We start from the raw sequence: 18,955 nt of genomic DNA, 5'->3' as shown, positions 1-18,955 counted from the left end.
GAAGGCTTGAGCGTGGGGGGGGCTACCACCCTACATACAGGGTCTGGCAGAAGGGACACCTGCTGGAGGGTGGCTGTGGGTGTGATAACGTGCAGTTTTAATTTGAACATGTCACTTAACATGTCCTAAGGTGCGCTTGAGCGGGGTACGGTTATGTTACAGGATGACTCGTGTACGGTTTTGTAATGACAGATTCTGTGGTAAAAAGGGGGCGTTATTTGGGCTGGACCCGGCATTTGAGGGGCATTATTTCTGGGCTGCTGTGAGACAGGCATTAGGGCCCAGGAGCCGAAGCGAAGCATCCAGTTGGGAGGTGGGAGGCCTTGCCGCTGTCCCAGGAAGAGGTCCCCGACCATCAGCGCGGGGGCAGCAGCCGTGGAGGGGGGGCAGTAGGGCCATCCGCAGGATGTGCAAAGAAAGAGCCGAACAGTTTTCTGAGGGGTCGGACGGGGTGCAGGGGAAAACGGAAGCAGCAAGGATGTCCCCACGTTTCCCAGTTCCGGCCGACCGGGGAGACAAAACTGTGGCGTGGACACGTGGGGAACCCGTGGAGAACCGACTTCAGGGCTGGAAATCAGAAGCTCCGTCTTGGACACATTCACACGGCGGCGTCTTTGAAACATCCTCGCGTGCTGCCCAACTGTCCTGGCGGGCCTGCGCCCTGGGTTTCCGGGAGGGTCCTGATCGGAAACACAGGCTTGTGCGTCACTGGCGTGTTGATGGTTCGGAACGAAGCCCCGTTGGGATGGCGGAGAGCAGACGGAGACGACGATGGGCCCAGGGACCAACACGGAGGCCAGGGCCGTGAGGACGGCGGAGCAAAGCAGGCTTTGGTACCGAGGTGAGGTGGAGAAAGTACTAAAAAGGGGGCGGGGAGTGGTCAGCTGTTTGCGACACGGCTGACACCTCCAGCACATCCAGAGCCAGGGACCGATCGTCAGGTTCGGCAGAGAAGCCCCGTCGCCGCCCCCCGAGATGGGGAGAGAATCAGAGGACAGTGGGCACAGACACGTCTTTCGAGGAGTTTTGCTTTAAATACAAGCAAAGCAATATCTAGAGAAAGATTTTTTTTTTACTTATTTTTAAAAACGATGAGTTTTAGTACAAGTAAACATTATTCCTACCATTCGGATTTTACCCAATATCATCTGTACTGGCTGTTATTTCTTTCCCCGAGTGGCTCAGAAAAGCCCACGCGTGTGGGACTTAAATCCCGCCCGACCCCCGTGGGTTCCCCCGCCGGGACTTCTCATGAGCACCCGCGGGCGTGAGTTGTGAATAAGGAAGGAGGCCTGGTGTGGGCAGCGGGTGCACAGACCGGGCACCCAGGTGGGTCTTCTGCTGCCTGCATTTCCGGCAGAGCCCTGTTGTCCGTGGGAGAGACACTAGGGGAGGGGGGAGCAGGAGGACGTCCCTGAGAGGCATTTGGTGAACATTGTTCCTCCCGGTGTCGTGGGAGCTGCAGGCCCGCTGCCTCGAGGAAGCACAGCTTCGTAAGAGTCCCAAAGAGTAGCGTTCTCGTGTTATCCTTCAAACGACTGGCGAATGTGGGCGGGGCTCCTTCTGTTTGCTTGGCTCTGCTCTGACCGAGGCACGGGTGTCCTTTCGGCCTCCCAACAGTGCTCTCGGGACGGCCTGTTCGCTCCGTCGCTGTGGCTCCGAGGACCTGACACACGGAGGGTGAGCTGGTAGGCGGCAGCGCCCGGATGTGAACCCAACAAGTCTGTCTTGGAGGTCAAGTTCGTAGCTGCGGTGCTGCATTCCTAAAAGAAGAACAGCCGGGGTATCCAGGGGCATCATTCATGCCACAGAAAAATAAGGGGCTCAGCTGAGATGACGAGAGATCTGACGTTCAGCTCAGAGGCGGCAGGTGCGGCAGAAACAGAAAAAGAAAGCTAGAGACAAAGGCCCTCTGTGTTTTAGAAGTGTCATACGTGTAGAGATTACATGCATACATGATTTGTAATATATGACGTGACAAAAGTATTGGGCAAGAGCATATCGTATAGAATGTGCCCGTTAATGAGATTACAGAGGTGTTATGCGAGAGCACATACGCGTGAGGTGCACCTTAACACGCGTACCGTGCACTCGCCGCAGAGCAGGGTGACAAAGGAACGGAACGAGCGCCGTCCCAGGGGCGCCAAGTGTCCGGGAGGATGCGAGGGCAGGCTCCGCACCGAGTGACCGGGACCAACTGAGGCAAAGGGGCCGCGTCGTCGCCCTCTCAAACCCAATGGTGGTCACGGCCGCACGGTCGGACTGCCCGTGACTGTTGTTTCTTTAAATCTCTGACTTTTCTGACAATGAACTTGTGTTGATTTTTGTATTTTCAGATTGTTTTCTTTACTGTTTATTTTGAAGCCTAATGAAGTGAACGTAGTTTTTAAAAAATCAGTCAATGTGACTCTACTGTGATGAGGACTTCCATTGGCAACTGCGCTTTTATTTTTAGGTTTAACTGTGCAGTAACTTAGGCAAAAAAAAAAATGACTTCTGTTCTCAGAAATAAAGTAGTTGTAGCTACATTTGAAAGGCAATGTTCCAACTGACCTTTCGTCAATTATATTGAATAGATGGAAAAAAACCAGACCCTGCTAAGAATCTGATAGAAACAAAATCCCTTCTACATTTTCTTGTTATCGCAGAACAAAGAGAGGAAAGAAAATGCCGTGTGTGGATAAGGCACCGAGTGTTCGTTGTTTTGAAAAAGTCTGGCACATTCAGAACCTTCTGGAAGACATTCTGAAATCCCTCCAGGCCGCTTCGGTGCCCAGAAAACTGCGACCCAAGGGGAACTGAATACAGACTCTGTCCCTGTTGTGCTTGAACTTGGGCAGTTCTCTTATACCTCTGAAACAGGTGTGGCAAGACTGGCTAATTTCAAAAGGGGCCTGGAAAGAAAGACGTGAGAATAATGAAAACGTGTCTAAGTAACATAGTAGGTGTTGCAATTCCCCACAAGGACTCAGTGAGTTCCAAGACCACTCTTCAGCATCAGGCCAGCGGGCTGCTTAGCATGGCTCTCTGGGTCCTCTTTGTAGTATTACATGTTTTCATTTTGTAGATGGAGAAACTTTCAGAACGTTTCAAATCACTGGAAGAGTTTTACTTTGCACTGCCTTTTTTCTCATCCACTCTAAGGTGCCGGTGCCGGAAACTGTGTCCTGTACTCGTAACAAGTATCTTGTCTGAGTGTTTGTTTACAACACAGAGTTGTTTTTCTTAGGGGGTGAGCAGCTACAGAGTTCAACAAGAAACAAGGTGTGGACCCGGCTGCTGTGGCTCGGAGGGGCCGGCATCGTCCTGTGAACCCAAAGGTTGTGGCCGAACTGCAAGTTCGGCCCCTGGATGGGGCATGTGCGTACGGGAGGCAACTGATCAACGCTTCTCTCCTGCACAAGCATCTACATGTATTACCGTTTTTGCAGCAAATACAGTATGATACGTATGTATTTAATAAAATGCACCAGCTGTACCTAAATCACGACTATGCAGTTTAAACAAGTGGATAGAGAGCATTACAAGAGCACATTCACCAACAGGTGAGAATCCAGGACATCTATGTACATGTGTATGTGTGTGTGTAGAGTTGTGTGAAGTTTGTGCGTGTGTTAGATTTGGGAACCAGCAGGCTAAAACTTGTCACACGTGAAGCTGAGAGCACCCAGTACATATCAGGTGAAACTCCTGAAATGGTGCGCAGGCCTACAGGGCGGGGGCACAGAGAAGTGGAAAAAGAGAAGCGTGTCGTGTGCAGGGCGCATGCCCACCGAGCTCCATGACTGCTGTCCGCACCGGCCAGCGGAAGGGAAGTGAAGGGCTGGGAGAGTGGGTGCCTGCTGCGTGGATGCAAACTGGAGAACAAGGAGAAGTGCCCCCTCACCACCACTCAAAACAGCGCAAAGCCGGTGACGGTGCCTTCCTGCCCCCGCACACTGTGCTCGGGCTCTGGGGGAAACCCTGGTGCTTTGTGGCCATCGCCCACCATAGGGCTCCCTCCCCCGCAGGACACGCGCTCCTCGATCACAGGGACGGTGTCTTATCCACTCTGGGCTCCCGGGGCGCAGCGCTGTCCACACGCAGCACGCCTGTGCGCCGGATGCAGCTTCCATGCTGCGTCAAAACATCTCACGGCCTGTCCTGGAACCAGCGTGCAGACGGACGGACGGACAGAGCCCTCACAGGCACGACGCTTGTGCGGTGAAGGCTCACGAGAGTTTGGAAACACACTCTAAACCCTGAAACACTTGAGAAAGCGATTATCTGTGGCAACAACGGGGACTATTTAATCGCTTGAAGTCTAACGTGGCGTTAATGAGATTAGACGTAAGGACATTTGTGTTTCACGCTTCCCAGAACTCTTTCACGAGACGGCCGCCACTCGAGGATAATGACGTTTCCCTCGGTCTCTGCAGCAGGAGGCCCCACAAAAGCTGTCTGGCTCGTCTCAGGCCACACAACTAGAAGGGGCGGAGTTACGACTGGAACCTCAGGTTATGTGATGTCGAGACCACTGGTCTCCAAGATGACACGGGGCAGAATGGGCGTAACGGGACATGTGGCGGTGACTACGGGGGGGCCACGGCCAGGGAGGAGGGCTGCACGTTCCCCAGAAAATTGTCTGATGCCTCAGACGGTCATAACGGGAAATAAAATGACCGAGAAGTGTTGTTTGGTAGCCTGCAAGATTGTAGGTTGTAGAAGAGGTGTGTATGTGTGTGCGTTATTGTGTGTAGACAATATTTTGTGTTTAATATCCCACTTCTCGGACCCATTAGAGGTAGAGAGTGTCTCTCTGGGCGTATTAATAGGAAGGCACAGATGGGGTTAACTGTCTTAGTCCCTATAGCAGAGTGTGGCATTCACACAACTTGGAGAATAAAATATCAAGAAGCGACTTGGAACAAACTCTGACGAAGGAGCCAGTTCATCCGTATTCACGCCGCCACGGGCTCGTTCAAAAGGGAGGGACTCTGTTACTCTGTCACTCGCTCACCCCGCACTCGGGGCTGGAAGAAACCCAGTCGCTTGTCCCTCACTCACGCAGCTAACGCTCATGTCACTAAATGCTGACGCCCTTCCTGGAAATCATAGACATCACTGAACTCCACCTGGAACGAAGGGCCGAGATGTCAGTGAAACACACGGAGCCAGAGCTCTGGTTCTCTCTCCGCTCTCGGTAATTATTCTCAGTGTTGTAACCTGCCGATTTCCACACACATCTCCCTTTCATGCACTGGGGAGATTGTATCTTCACAGAGCAGTTAAGAGTTTTCCGGCGGACAGCACAAAGCAGGCTGGCAGCAAAGAAGAGACTCATGTCTGGCTTCTGACAGGATTTCAGCTTCAGAGGAGTCTTTCCAAGCTTTTTATAAATGCCAGCCTTCAAAAGCCGCGCACCCTCCCCCCAACTCCCGACTGCAACGAGCCAAGCCAAGACTGTAGAAGTCCGGCAGGAGGAGGGAGGAAAGGTCGAGTTACACGTTACAGCAGTGGAGTTTACTGTTAGCAACACCAGCCAAGGGTGTGCATTGACAAGCAAGTGTAATCTCTTAGAAATTAGGAGCAAGGGCTGCAAAACACCAAGGGGGGGCGTGTGGGTGGTGCGGGCATTTATGTAACAGACCTGGAAACATACAGCAAAAGGAAAACCTTTGGCCGGGTTCTGAGGGCAACTGGAATAATTGTGTGTAAGGTGCGGAACAAACCTGCCCCAGAGTGAACCCACTCGTAAACTATTTATCTAAAGCACAGTTTTTAAAGACAATGAAGAGACTTTAGAAAGTAATGAGTTAATTGAAGAAAAATGCTAGTTCTCATCGATAAAATAACAGCAAGAGAAAGAACTCAACGATCCCACGCGTATTTATCGTTCATGTACATGAAAACCGTAACGTCCCTTCATTAAGTTCAGGTTCCCTCTCCCCGCGGCATAGCTGAGAATTCGGGAGCCCCAGTCCGGCCCTAAGAGTCCCACTCCCACAGCAGCTCCCGTCTTACCGTCCCCGGGGTCCACGATCTCCACGGTGGCGGCGGCGGGCGGCTCCAGGGCCGCCAGCACGGGCTCCGACAGCACCACCTGGAAAGTCTCCGACCGCTCGTGTGCCCCGTCGCTCAGCAGGCGCACGCGCCAGGCGGCCCGCGTCTGGCCGGGGTTGAACTGCACTTGCTTCTGCGCTTTGCCCTTGAAGTCCCTGTCTTTCTCTGCCGTCCCATCCTTGGTGCCGATACCTGCACGGAATCGCAAGGCCCTGTCTTAGTCTTTTCCCTGCTGGGTGAGGACGGCTTCCCTCCACAGCTTTTGCCCGTCGCTGGCCCGAACGCCTAACAGGTCCCCGAATAGTTTGTTTACCATTGAAGCGGCCTTCGCCTGTGTTGTTCGAGGGCAGACTTTTACCTTCCAGATAAACTACATAATCGCCTGCACCTCTTTCAGATGTAGGGACTTTAAATTTTTTAAAAACTTACCAGTGATTATTGCTGGTTCTGTAAAGTCACTATCAGCAGAAAGGTCCCGGGTGGGTTCGCAGACGTACATATTCTGGTTCACATTTCTTGTTTTTACAGCCTTTTGTCTGGGTGATTTCATCCCTGACACAAAACCTCTGGCCTGTTTTCTTTAGCTAATTAAAGGCCATTTCAAGGTCAACATCTCCCGAAGCTGGAAAACTGGAGCAGCAACCCAAACACCTCTGAATCGTCAGGCAACTGGGGGCTTTTGCGGGAACACGGATTCTGTGCCGGGAGTGGACGTGACACTTACTGATGAACGAAGTCTCCCCCAGGTACCCTCTGCGCCGGAGCACGACGTCTAGGAACTTGGCGTCCTCGTCGACCAGGTAATAGTCCTTCTCAAAGGAGATCCAGGCCCAATTCAGGTGGAAACGCTGCTTGGTTACCTTGTTTCCGCCTAGAAAGCAGAGGTTTAAAGGGCCAAGTCAACGCGTGAGTGAATGACATGGAAAACTGCCCATCCCTGAACGACGCCACCTCACGGGTCACCGCAGCTACTTGGTTTGATACCCAGCTCCAGACTCTGCACATGGAGATGCAGCTCGGTGCTCAGCAACTGTCACCTAGAAACACAGCAACTGATGTCATTATGCACGAAAATCCCTTGATCTTTATGAGGAGAAATCCGCAAGGGGGAGGAAGCAACAACTCGGGGTCCTCATCGACTCAGGGAGCCGAGGTGCAGGATGACCTACTCGCCACAAGGTGCCGCGAGGGAGCAGCTGTGTCTACAGAGAGGGCTGCAAGGCTGGTTCTGCGCTGTTAAAACACACACCCAACTCCACAAATTAACTTTTTCTGGTTCGCTGAGCAATTGGGTGGAAGGCCCTCATTATACCCACTTAAGAAAAAGCAAATATCCCGTCTCCGCCCCCCTTCTCCACTAGATTCCACTCCACTCTGTAGAACAAACAAACAGCTCTTTTCACCGACTCCATTCTACTCTGAAGATAGAGCCGCTGCCCCCTCACCGTCCCCCCAAGGCGGGGAGCCGCTGCCCGTCGGGAGAAGACAGCCCTTGTGTGGGATCCCTCTGATGTGAAGCTGCTCCGCCAGGTGAACCAGAGGAGACGCCTTATCAGCTGATCACTGCCCACGCCCCCCTCTGCTTCCTTTGATCCACAGCAATTATTTTAGGGCAAGGTGAGGTGTGTGAAGGCAGACACCAGGAACTTCTTTCAAGTCTTTCTGTAACAGGGTGGGGAAAGGCCCAAATAATAAACACCGGCGAGAAGCCCAATTAGAATCCCAGCTTCCTCTTCCGAGGGAGCTACACGGGACAAGCAGAAACGAGAGAAAGGAGACCGGGAGAGGGGAAGACGTTAGTAAACCGACACTCGGAAAGCTGTCGGAGGGGAAATGTGGTGCTGAATGAACAAAGATGGGGGATGCGCTCGACTTTGCTGGAGATTTTAAAAATAAAAATCGCAGCGATTTGGAGTGGACCACCCACGTGTTCTAAAGATTTAATAGGAGACCCAGGACGGCTGAGATTCTGTAGGGACCCTGGTTTTCTTGTTTATTGCTGTGTGGGTTTCTCTATTTCCAGTCGGAGTGAATTGTTAATTCTTTATCTGCAGGAGCGTGTCTGCTTCTAACTGCCTGAGCACCCGAGCGCTGGGCACATCCACTGTTCTAGTCTCCACATCCCACCGAGTTCCTGGGAGGCACCGGGACTACGCCCCTTTTGACCGAAGAAACCTATGGAGGAAGTGTGACTTTGAGTAGTCAAGTAGCTAGCTATCTTGTAACTCCTGCTCGTTTTATTCCTTTTTTATATGTTTATTGATCTTAGGGGGAGAGGGGGAGAGAGAGAGACAGAGAGAGAGAGAAAACGTTGACATGAGAAAGAATCGTTTTGTTGCCCCCTGCACGTGCCCCGGCCGGGGATCAAACCCAAAACCCGAGTCTGTGCCCTGACCGGGGGTCGAACCCACAGCCTTTCGGTGTACAGGATGACACTCCAACGAACGGAGAACCCCCGCCAGGGTGTTTCATTCCTTTTTCCTAAGTTCCAGCTTACACAGACAAAGCACAGACTATAGTTTTATTTGACGTGTGACTAGAAACTTCTGGCCCATTCAGGAACTCTCGTGTCCCACGAATACATTTTATTTTACAGTTTTGTGTGCTTTGTTCCTGTTTCCTTTCCCCTGCATCCAAGAGCAAGAGGTCACCTAGCCTATACTTTCCCTGTTTCTCTAAATTGGGACACTTTTTAGCTAATTATACTACTTGATTCTCACCCTTTCCTGAAATATTCCAGAAATTATCACCCTTCTAGAGAGCACGTGTTTTAAGAATACAGAGTCCAGGCCTGGCTGGTGTGGCTCAGGTGATGGAGTGCGGGCCTGGAAACGTAAGGGTCACCAGTCTGATCCCCAGTCAGGGCACAGGCCTGGGCTGTGGGCCAGGTCCCCAGTAGGGGGCGCGCTAGAGGCACCCACACATGGATGTTTCTGACTCTCCCTCCTTTCCCTCTGTCTAAAAATAAAATCTTAAAAAAAAAGAAGAATATTGAGTGCCGAGGCCTTCTTCCCTTGACACGGTGAGGAACAGCAAGCCCCAGTGCAAACCCAGCCCCATCCAGCGCCTTCATGCGGATTCCTTTTCTCTACAGCGCTTCCCCTGCCCTCGAAGCCCACACGTGTTCGCGCTTTGGCCGGCTCGCTCCACCTGCCCTGTTGTGACCTGGCGCAGGCCGCCTGCAGGACAGACGCCGGTTAAGGGGGTGGGCCTGCGCATGCGCAGGCTGGAGGCACTGGGCGGGGCTTCACCGCCCAGGGATGCAGACGCCCGGGCACGAATGGAGCAGGGCTCTTTCAAGACGCAGTCTTTTTTGACAACACCCTTTCTAAGGTGTCTTGCATACATGCGTTTGTTTATTCCTGGACACTGTTGTAAAGCTGTTAAATGACTGCCTATCAACATGAATGGCTGGCATTTGTGTCTGTCCCAGTGACACCGGTGGTGGGGCAGTTACTGGTGACAAAGTAGATGGTTTTAGGCCCCTTTCATCTCTCTTTGCAGATTAAAAAAATACAGCAACTACTTTTCCAGTTGGCACCGACGTTCTGGAAGGAGAAGGGTGCCAGGTTACTGCTTCATCGGGGGTTTCGAGTGGCGCACAGCTGCACTGCTCGGCCAGGATTTCCTGTGTCCGGCACTTTGAGATTTTATTTGAGATAAAATTCAGCAGCGATTCCGAGAAACTTCGCTTTGTCTGACAGTGGCCTGCTGCAGGGGGATTGTTTTAGATGCCTAGCATGCACGCTGAATCAGAGATTCTGAAGTGGTTGCTTCCTACTGGAGAAAATAAAGTTAAGTGTATAAAGCTTAACTCTGAATAGAAGTCTATAAGACATCATGTCTGATTTCCACACACATGCATCCTGTTGTGTTTCAGAATGTATTAAATCTTAGGTGCCACCTTTAGGCAGGAAAAGTCACGTGGGGCACAGAGGAGTGGAGACGTGGTTTTTGGTGACTCTTCCTGAAACTGACTTGGCACAAAGGAACTCTGCCTTTCGTGTGAAGAAAGACACATTGTTGCTTCGCTTGTTACACACCATATAAACTCCTCTGAAACCTCAATTACACGGGAACAACAACTTTTTACTTTAACAATAGCTCCTGCTTACTGAGTGTGACATTTTACATCAAATTAAGCAATTTAATAAAAAAAGATTTTCCTTCAGTGTAATTCTTTGCCTTTCTCAAGTAGATTCTGTCACCCATGAAGTTCAGGAATGCAGTCTTGACGTCCCACTGCAAACAAATTAAAGCCTGTGACTGGTGCTGTAAGCCCACACAACAGGTGCCTGACAGCTGATGAGCACACTCCCGAACGCTTTGGCCCCCAACCCCCCCCCCCCCCCACTGACTCCATTGAGGTTTTCACGAAAAGACTTCTGGACTTTCCCGGCGGGCCTGCCGGTCTTCAGTCCCTTTTTGGTGAAATGAAACACGGTTCTTTCTCTCGTTTGTTCCAGAACAACAAAGGCTCACAACCTTCCCTTGGCTCTCCCTGAGGACGCAGGGCTGATGTCCCGGAGACGACATGTCCCTCTTTGGTGCGGAACTAGTGTCTCCACTTTGACTTGGGCTTCATAACGGGTCACTTCTGGGCGCCCACTTAGCGTCAACAATTTTTTTAATCCAAAATTGTCTTGACACATTTTTTTTTCTTGAAGAAAAAGTAGTTCCCAATAGAACATTCTGGCTAAAACTCCATTTGCCTGGAATAAAGTTCAGTCTGGAAGCTGAACTGGGGATCCAAGGCACAGCTATTTGAAGAGTTGTACCTTATCCTTTAAATCAGCAACAGGAATAGTTACATCAAAAAAAGATTAAGATAACAAGATTACCTCATTTATGGGTAAAATAATATAATTTTATTTTTAAGCAGTTTGTTCTCTTAGAAGGCAAGGATAGTGGTTAGCAACCAGGGCTACCATCAGCCTCGTTACTAATTGTGGTGAGAATCAGAAATTCAACTTAAAATATAGGATTCATTTTCTTGCCATTTCTGTGCTAGGATAATCTTTTTTTAGAGAAAGATTGTATTTATTCACTTTTTTAGAGAGAGGGGATGTGAGGGAAAAAGAGGGAGAGTGATAGAACCGGGCGGAACCTGCCACCCAAGCACAGCCCCGACCTGATCGGGAATCGAACCGGTGACCTTTCTCTTTGAGGAACAAAGCTCGGCCAACTGGGCCACACAGGCCAGGGTCTAGGGGTCCTTTGAAGTTTGGCTTTGCTCCAGAGTCTTCCCCACGGGATTTGTCCTTCGTCCTGCACGTCAGGTGAGTTTTTCAGCCTCTTGAAAACCCCCGGGGGTCAGCTGAAGCCAAATCCACTCTCAAACACGCCCCCCTCCAGGAGCAGACATGTGACTATGGAGATGGGGTGAGCACACGGACAACACGTCTGTGCGAGAGGGACAGACGCTGTGGAGAGAGACCCTGGACACAGAGCTGTGGGAACTCACGGGAAGGAGGGCGGGTGGGCGGCGCTTTACCCTGAGGATCAAAGACTGGTCGTTGGGGGAAGAGATAGTGTTTCGGGGGGGGGGGTGCGGGCAGAGTTGCTCCTGGAAGATTAGCTTCGAGCACGGAGATAAGAAACCCGCAGAAAGGGAACGCCGAGGAATCCGACCCGGTGGGAGCTCCGGACGGTCACCGAACCTGCATTTCCTTCTCCTTTCATCCTGACCGGAGGGCGGGCCTCCTGTGGCTGGTGGGGGAACTGGGACCCCGGCCCAGGGAGCCTGTCGGTCTACGGTTTTGTAGACCACTTAATAATCCCAATGGTTCTTGTACGGTAAGCCATTCAAAAGCTGCTGGCAACACCACCTTTTAAAAAAAATCATCACTCAAGGACACTTTTCACTGCTCTGAGACAGGAATGTCAATTGGTTGTCTCCCATATGCACCCTGACCGGGGATCGAACGTGCAACCTTTCGGTGTAGGGGACGCCGCCCAACCAGGTGAGCCCGCTGGCCAGCACTGGCAATACGACTTCGATAACCGATGGGTCACTTCCTTTGTCCTGTGGGCAGCTACTCCGCCATCCCCGGCGCCACACACCTGGAGAGGAGGAAGCGCGGCGCCCGTCTGCTCCGCACGGAAACGCACAGGAGGAGGCGCTCTGGGGCACTGGGGCAGGCACGGCCCGGCCGACCTCGGTGGACTCCGTGCACGCACACGGTGGGCCGCTCTCGGAAGGCACCTGTAGGCTCCTCCTTCATACCTCCAGGCACACGTGGGGCGATGATACGTGGTGGGAACGGGACGGGGCGCCAGTGTGAGCCTCTCTTCCCCCTCTTCTTCCACAGGCTCTGAACGTGAAGTTGCCAGGTAACAGCGTGGAGGAGGTGGAGCCCACAAAGGTGCCAGCACTCACCTTAGAAGTCAAGAGTGTGGCAGCTCGCCTGACTCTGTGGTACACTTTCATTTCCTAGGGACACGATTCGACTGCAGATACACCATGAATGGTGTGACGGGTATTTTGTCCACGAGGTTCCAAAGGCTAGAACTGCGCGTCTGCTTGACGGAGGGTGGTGTGGCGAGGCCGCATCGTTCCCGGGCTCTGCACCTGCCCACGGGCCTCCTTGCAGCGATGTGTCTGCCACCCCAAAAGCAACGCCTGTGGGGCTTGCTCTTCATTTGCAGACGCCGTAGAGCGCCGGTGAAAAATGAGCATCGCCCGCTGCTCCGCCGTCCCGCGCCGGCTCTCGTTCTGGACACACGTGTCCTGTCCACAGTCCAGCTGGTGCTGCATTTCCCACATCTCGGTGTTTCCTTGTGTGTGATTTTGCTGATTGACAGGTGGTCCGATCTTGATGGCAAGGTGCCGACTGGCGCTCCTAAGCACGGGAAGACACGCCGCCCACACGGAGAGCCTGCAGGTGGCAGGGAAGCCCGTCCAGGCAGGAGCGGCAGTGCCGCTGGCGGGGAGTTCAATGCCAACGAGTCAACAACATACATCAGACCAGGTGTCTTCACCCAGAGACGCAGGTAAAACGAGGCTACGTCCTGATTGGTAAGGAAAGGTTAGGGCCAGCGGCCTGCGGGGAACCCGACGCGGGAGCTCCGCCGGGAGCAGTTAATTTGACAGACTCTCTCACTCCAGCAAGTAAGGAGAATGGATCACGTTTACTCCATGTAAGTCACACGAAGTTCTGGGGACGAGACAGCGTGGAGGCCGGGAAATGGAAAGATGTTCTTCCTCCAGTTCCCCCCACTTCTCTCAGCCCTTCCCTGCCCGTGCCCCGGAGCGCGAGCAGAGGGGACCCCTCGGGGACCCCTGCCCCCCAACCCCCACTGTCTGTCCCAGGCCCTACAGTTGTGGGCAAAGACCCACGGGCTGCTGTGTAATCAGAATGAACCCAGGGAAAGTACAGGCCAGTTTTTAACCTGGAAAAGGAAAATACACACGGGTGAACTCTGAGGCAGAATCGCGTCTGATCCTGTTAGACGCACAGGCGGCAAACACAAGGCCCGCAGGCCACCCTGCTACATCTGGCCCCGCACCTGGTTCCTACCCGGCGGGGGCACCGAGCTCTCCCTTAACTGTTAAGGAGCAGTCACATTTATACAGTCCTAAATTACATTCGGCCCTTTCAACCACGAGGCTGATGTGGCCCCCCGTGAAAATGACTATGACATCCCTGTTAGGGTCTCAGTGGCACACATCTGGGATTTATGCCTCTTTTTGCTTTTTCGGAGTACAGGGCTCTTGGAAGCTGATTTTGCCAGGCTACAGGGGTCTCCAGGGAGAGGCATGCCTTATCATGATGGATGTGTCCCGCACGAGCACGTGGACTCTACAAAGTGTGAACCGGCAGAGCCACGCGGGGACTCAGGGCACGGTGGGCCTCCTCCTCTCGGACTCTGCCCGGCTCCTGGGGAGGGACCAGGCGCACGGGCAGGAGAGTCCGAAGAGACGCTGGCCGTTCTGTTTCACGCCCATTCCCAGCAGCACTCACGTCCATGCAGACACGGAGAAAGACCCCCGCACAGCTGCAGCGCCCACGTCCGGTGGCTCCCTGGGCACGGGCAGGCAGGCAGGGGCCTGCGAAAGGGGGAGGTGGACCCAGCAACCCGGGTTCTGGGCAGAGCGGGGGCAACACGGTGGGAGTGGGCTGACTGCGGAGCCCACCTCCGCTGGGGAGGCTCTGACCAGCTGGAATGACACAGCGCAGGGGCCGACCTGTCTGGAGTCCCTGACGGCCACCCGTCCGCAGTGCAGGCATAAACTGGCTGAACCCCAGCTCCACCCGGGGGGTCTGACCGAGATTGGGGAGGGGCAGGGCACAAGCGGCCGTGTGGCCATGGCCGTCATCTCAGTGCGTCTCACGGTCCCCCTGCCTGGGAGGCATGTCCACCTTCCAGGGGTCACTGTCAGGTTCAGAGACTGGGCTCCCAGTGCTGAAGGGTGTGACGGGTCTGGGACTCGGGGGCAGCCTGCCACTGCTCCCCCTGCACTTCCGCTAAGTAACCAGATCGCCCCAGCCAGGGCGACCTTCCGTGTGTGGGGGATGCGGCACGGTCCCTCGCTGTCCCTCAGTGCACCAACCCTGCGTGCTGCCTGCTGGACGGAAGTGACGGCCATCCGAACGCAGGGCAGTTCCTACCTCCTGGAGACGGAAGGATGGAAACAAACAACCCAGGCGCAGGGGAAGACCCTCCTGCTTTATGAGTGAATGTGGGGTCAGAGCCAAAAATCAGGGCGGCTGGAGGGAGAACGCTTCTCCCAGGCTGCGTGCCTTCCGGCCGCCGCTGGGTCAGAGCCGGCGAGTTGGGGCCTGCGGCGCCCCATGCCCGCCCCGGCCCGTCCTGTGAAAAAACAGAAAGGAAGAAGAGAAGGAATGTGTCATTCTCAGCCCCTGTTTCAAAAAGAAAAAGGGAAGACCCTGGGTTTGTGCCTCCAAACCTAGGGCTTAAAGGTTGCTTCTTAATCGGCCTGGGTTTAACCGTGTCCTAACTTGGTGTGGGCGTCTGCCGACGCTGGGATCCACGGCCTGAAGGCCTCGCGGTCGTGTGCAGGCCTGGGAGGGGGGTCAGGTGTGTCTGTGCGGAGGACAAAGGGGCAGGCAAACGATCACTGTGGGGACGCTGAGCTACAACGTGCACATTAGCTGCGACCGTGTGCGGGCTGGAGAACGCGCACTCGCCCCCTGGAACGCGGCAGCGCCGGGGGGCTGCACACGCTCGTCTCCGGAGGTGGACGCACAAGAGTGTCTCTTAAACAAGGACACAAGCTGATTCGAAAGGTAACGAGTGTGCCCCGCTGCTGGGGACCAAGCGCCAGGCCCCGTGGCACAAGGCGTTGTGCCCGTGCCCCAGCGCCGCCTCCGGGTCTGGCCGTGGGCGCTTCCAGACCATGCAGCCAAAGGCGCCCAGGGGACCTCCAGCAGCAGAGCAGTCGCAGAGGAAGACGGAGCTTGGTGTCCGGAACATACTGTTTAGCTGGTGGGGTCTCTGTAACAGTCGTTTTCCAGCCCTGGCCCGGTGGGCTCAGGTGGTTGGAGCGTCCTCCTGTGCAGCAAGTGGTTTTGGGTTCGATCCCCACCTGGGGTGGGTCCCGGAGGCAACCGATAGATGTTTCTCTCTCCCATCAATGTCTCCCTCTTCCTCTCGCTCTCAAATCAATACAAATTATTCTTGGGTGAGGATAAAGGAAAGTTATTTTCCAGTGGGAGGGAAAAAAAGCAAGAAAAAGAACCACGTTGGTGGACAGGTCCAATACGAACCCCAAGCATTTTAGAGCAAGAACACAGCCCGGATCACGTGTGCCACCGCCCCGTTTCACCGAGGCCAGAAAGGCTGCCGTTTGGGGCAGAGACAGAGCAGCGGCTGGCGGCAGAGGCACGCGTTCCTGGAGAGGCTCGCGCTCCGGGCCCGGCGGCTGCTCCGCTGCACAGACTGGCCTCGAGCGTGGTTCCTCAGCACAAGACGCTAAACATCGTGTGTTAAAAATAATACGACATTATCATATACAGATATTAAATTCGGGGACGGCTTTATCATTTTTCTTCAAAGCAGCCCAGAGACACTCTCCCATTGTATTTCCCCTGTTAACAAATAGAAGCAAAACCCAACCAAGCAGCCCTCTATTTTCACACAAACAGACACTGGCTTCGCCCAGAGCTGAGTTAAATCTGTCAAGACCCACCCGCCTCCCGGGAGAGGGAAAAACGCAGAGCAGAACACCTGGTGCGGCGAGACCTCACCGCCCCGAGCAACACATGCATTTGTTAGATCTCTGGAAACACATTCTTAAAATAAACCCAATAGCCTGCAGGTCTCCGTTCGCACCAGAGCCTAATTCCTTTTGTGGCGCCAGACAGCCCCACCCCCACCCCAGGAGAGGCGAGGAGACAGGCAGGGAAATGAAAGCAGTGGTCCCCCAGCACCTTTCAGATTAACCGGTTTTAGCGCCACTCAATGCCCTGAGAGGTGAGGCTGCTTTCTCCTTCCTGTTTGCACAGCGGCTGGCAGGCACGTTACTGGGAGACGCAGCCGCTGCAGTTACGAAGGGGTGCAGTCGGAGCTGTGTTTGGGTTATTTTTTAAAAGTGGGTGATATCCACATGGAGACAAAAACAGAAGAGAAGAAACAATAACCACACACCCCAGAAGAGCTTTAATCTGATTGTTTTTTTTAAAGCAACAAATAAACCACCTTTAACCTGTCTTGTTTTCCTTTTTACCCAAAGTTAAATTCGATGGCTGGGACACAGGGGTTAAGGTGGACGGGGACACGGAAGCCATTCTACCAGGTATACTGGGAGTCAGTTTTAACCTGGAATTCCAAGAACAGGGGCGCTCAATGGGAACTCCCTGAAGATATTTTTAGATTAACCTGTTATTGTTTTTAAACCTGAGTCAGCAACATGCTCAGAGGTTATCTTTGTTCGAGCAGCAACAGCAAGATCTGGAAGTTTCAGATTTCTAGACTTTAAATTAGAAAGAAAAATGCAAATCACATCTGGCTTCTGGGGTGTTATGCCCCAGAAGGCACTTTAAGAAAGTATTTTCACTGATGTCTGTCAAGGAAGAAAGGAGAGAGGGAAGGCACAAAGAAGGGAAAGAGAAAACAAGAGGAAGAAAGAAACAGAGAGGTACAGACAGACGGACAGAGCCATGCTTGTTTTCCTCATGTTCTTTTCATTTATTTCAGATTAGTCACACAAAGGTAGCTTTTGTACTTGACTTGTACATGGTTTAATTAGTCCAGTCCTTTGGCGACTGCTCAGTTCCCCTTAAAATCGGGCCAGAGCCGCTGTCTCTGATTAATATAAAAGCCATCATTTATGCATCTAACTGCAAAAGGAAAAAAAAAAAAAGACAGGATGGGTGTAGAAAAGTTGGCGTGGCCTTAGGGCACCAGGACTTGGAGGAAGGACATCTGTGGCCTTGTGCACGTGCGAACGCAGCTCAGAGCGCGCCTGACGAGGATGACAACGGTTCTGCCGAGCCCCTTCCGTGAGGCTCGGACTCTAGTGAGGAGGGCGAACCAAAAGCCCAGGGAAACCCTCAGAGAAACGAGAGGGAAAACGGTGGACCCGCGGGACCTGGCTCAGAGTGGGGTGGGGGACCCCCGGGCTGGGAGAACACGCGATGCTCAGGACGGTGGGCGCGTGGAGAGCCCCGAGGATGAGAACGGCTTCCAGGGGAACGTAGAGGAGGAAGCAGGGGCAGGGGGACAGCGCTGGTGGCAGCCAACTGTCCTGCTTTGTCAAGTGTGTGGCAGCAAAGCATGGAGGAGGTGGGTGGAAAAGACGGGGGCTGACGAAGAAAACTGGCCATGGGGAAGGGGACGTCGGAATTCTGCCCTGAGAACTATCAACTTGGTAGAATTATCCAAGGACTCGTTCGAATATAAAGTTGGACTAGGAATCAAAGATATCATTCACAGGCCCTGACCGGGTGGCTCAGTGGGTTGGAGCATCATTTTGTAGACCGGAAGGTCGTAGGTTCGATCCCTAGTCAGGGCACATGCCTTGGTTGCAGTTCGGTCCTGGTTGGGGCCCATATGGGAGGCAACTGATCAATGTTTCTCTCTCATGTCAATGTTTCTCTCTCTCTCCCTGCCTTCCTCTCCCTGTAAAATCAATAAATACAGCCTTGGGTGAGGATTAGAAAATATCCTTTACAAATAACCAGCAAATTAGGATTTCTGCCCATGGGAGGGAAAACTTGCATTATAATACAATGAGTATATAAATATTGCCATAAAAATAGGAGTTTTGTTCACAATAAAACAGGAATCCTTAGAATATCAACATTCACCGTGAACGAATGGGACGGCTAGCCAAGAAGCCTGCCATAAGCATCCAGTTACAAGAATTCTCGAGCTAGCAGACTGGACGCAAACGCTGGCCCAACGGCCGGATCACAGGATTCCTTCTTGTGCCAAGTCCGTCGGCAGCCAACTCTGGACGGAAGTCAGTCAGTGAAGGACCCCATGCCTCCACTGCGTTTGAGCAAATTCTACCACCTACACTCGTTGTTTTACTATTCCTCCACCTAACCTGTCTCCACTCCATTACCTTACAATTTTTAAAATTTATTTGTACTGGGGTGACATTGGTTGTTCACGGGGTCACGTAGGTTTCGGGTGCACATTCCCTCGACATGTGATCTGCATATTCCGTCCCGTGCCCACCACCCAGAGTCAAGCAGCTTCCGTCACCACAGATTGGCCCTTACTCCCCTCTCACCCCCCCCCCGTGACCCCCACCCTGTTGTCTGGGTCCTTCTGTTTTATATTCCACATACGAGTGAGATGACGTGGTTCTGAGCTTTATCTGACTGATTCCATTCACGTAGCATGATATTGTCAAGGCCCACCCGTGACGTCACAAACGGCAGTACTTCGTCCTCCTCCAGCCGAGTGGTTTCCACTGCAGAGACGCGCCAGGTCTCGGTCC

General features: G+C 53.1%; 1 protein-coding gene across 2 annotated transcripts in view; it reads right to left on the bottom strand.

The window, feature by feature from the left end:
* Positions 1 to 18,955, bottom strand: part of FREM2 (FRAS1 related extracellular matrix 2) — a 101,829-nt gene that overhangs the window by 48,551 nt on the left and 34,323 nt on the right. For both annotated transcript variants that reach the window (XM_037057689.1, XM_037057690.1), the window contains exons 3-4: positions 6,767 to 6,913; positions 6,004 to 6,234 (exon numbers count right to left, since the gene is read on the bottom strand). In XM_037057689.1, coding sequence (XP_036913584.1) covers positions 6,004 to 6,234; positions 6,767 to 6,913 — 378 coding nt within the window. The remainder of the gene's footprint in view (positions 1 to 6,003; positions 6,235 to 6,766; positions 6,914 to 18,955) is intronic.

Source organism: Sturnira hondurensis, unplaced genomic scaffold (genome assembly GCF_014824575.4).
Source record: "Sturnira hondurensis isolate 20B ecotype Veracruz unplaced genomic scaffold, ASM1482457v3 Scaffold0009719, whole genome shotgun sequence".
NCBI lineage: Eukaryota > Metazoa > Chordata > Mammalia > Chiroptera > Phyllostomidae > Sturnira > Sturnira hondurensis.
The sequence above is the reverse complement of the archived record's forward strand: the minus strand, read 5'-3'. Positions and strand labels throughout refer to the sequence as shown.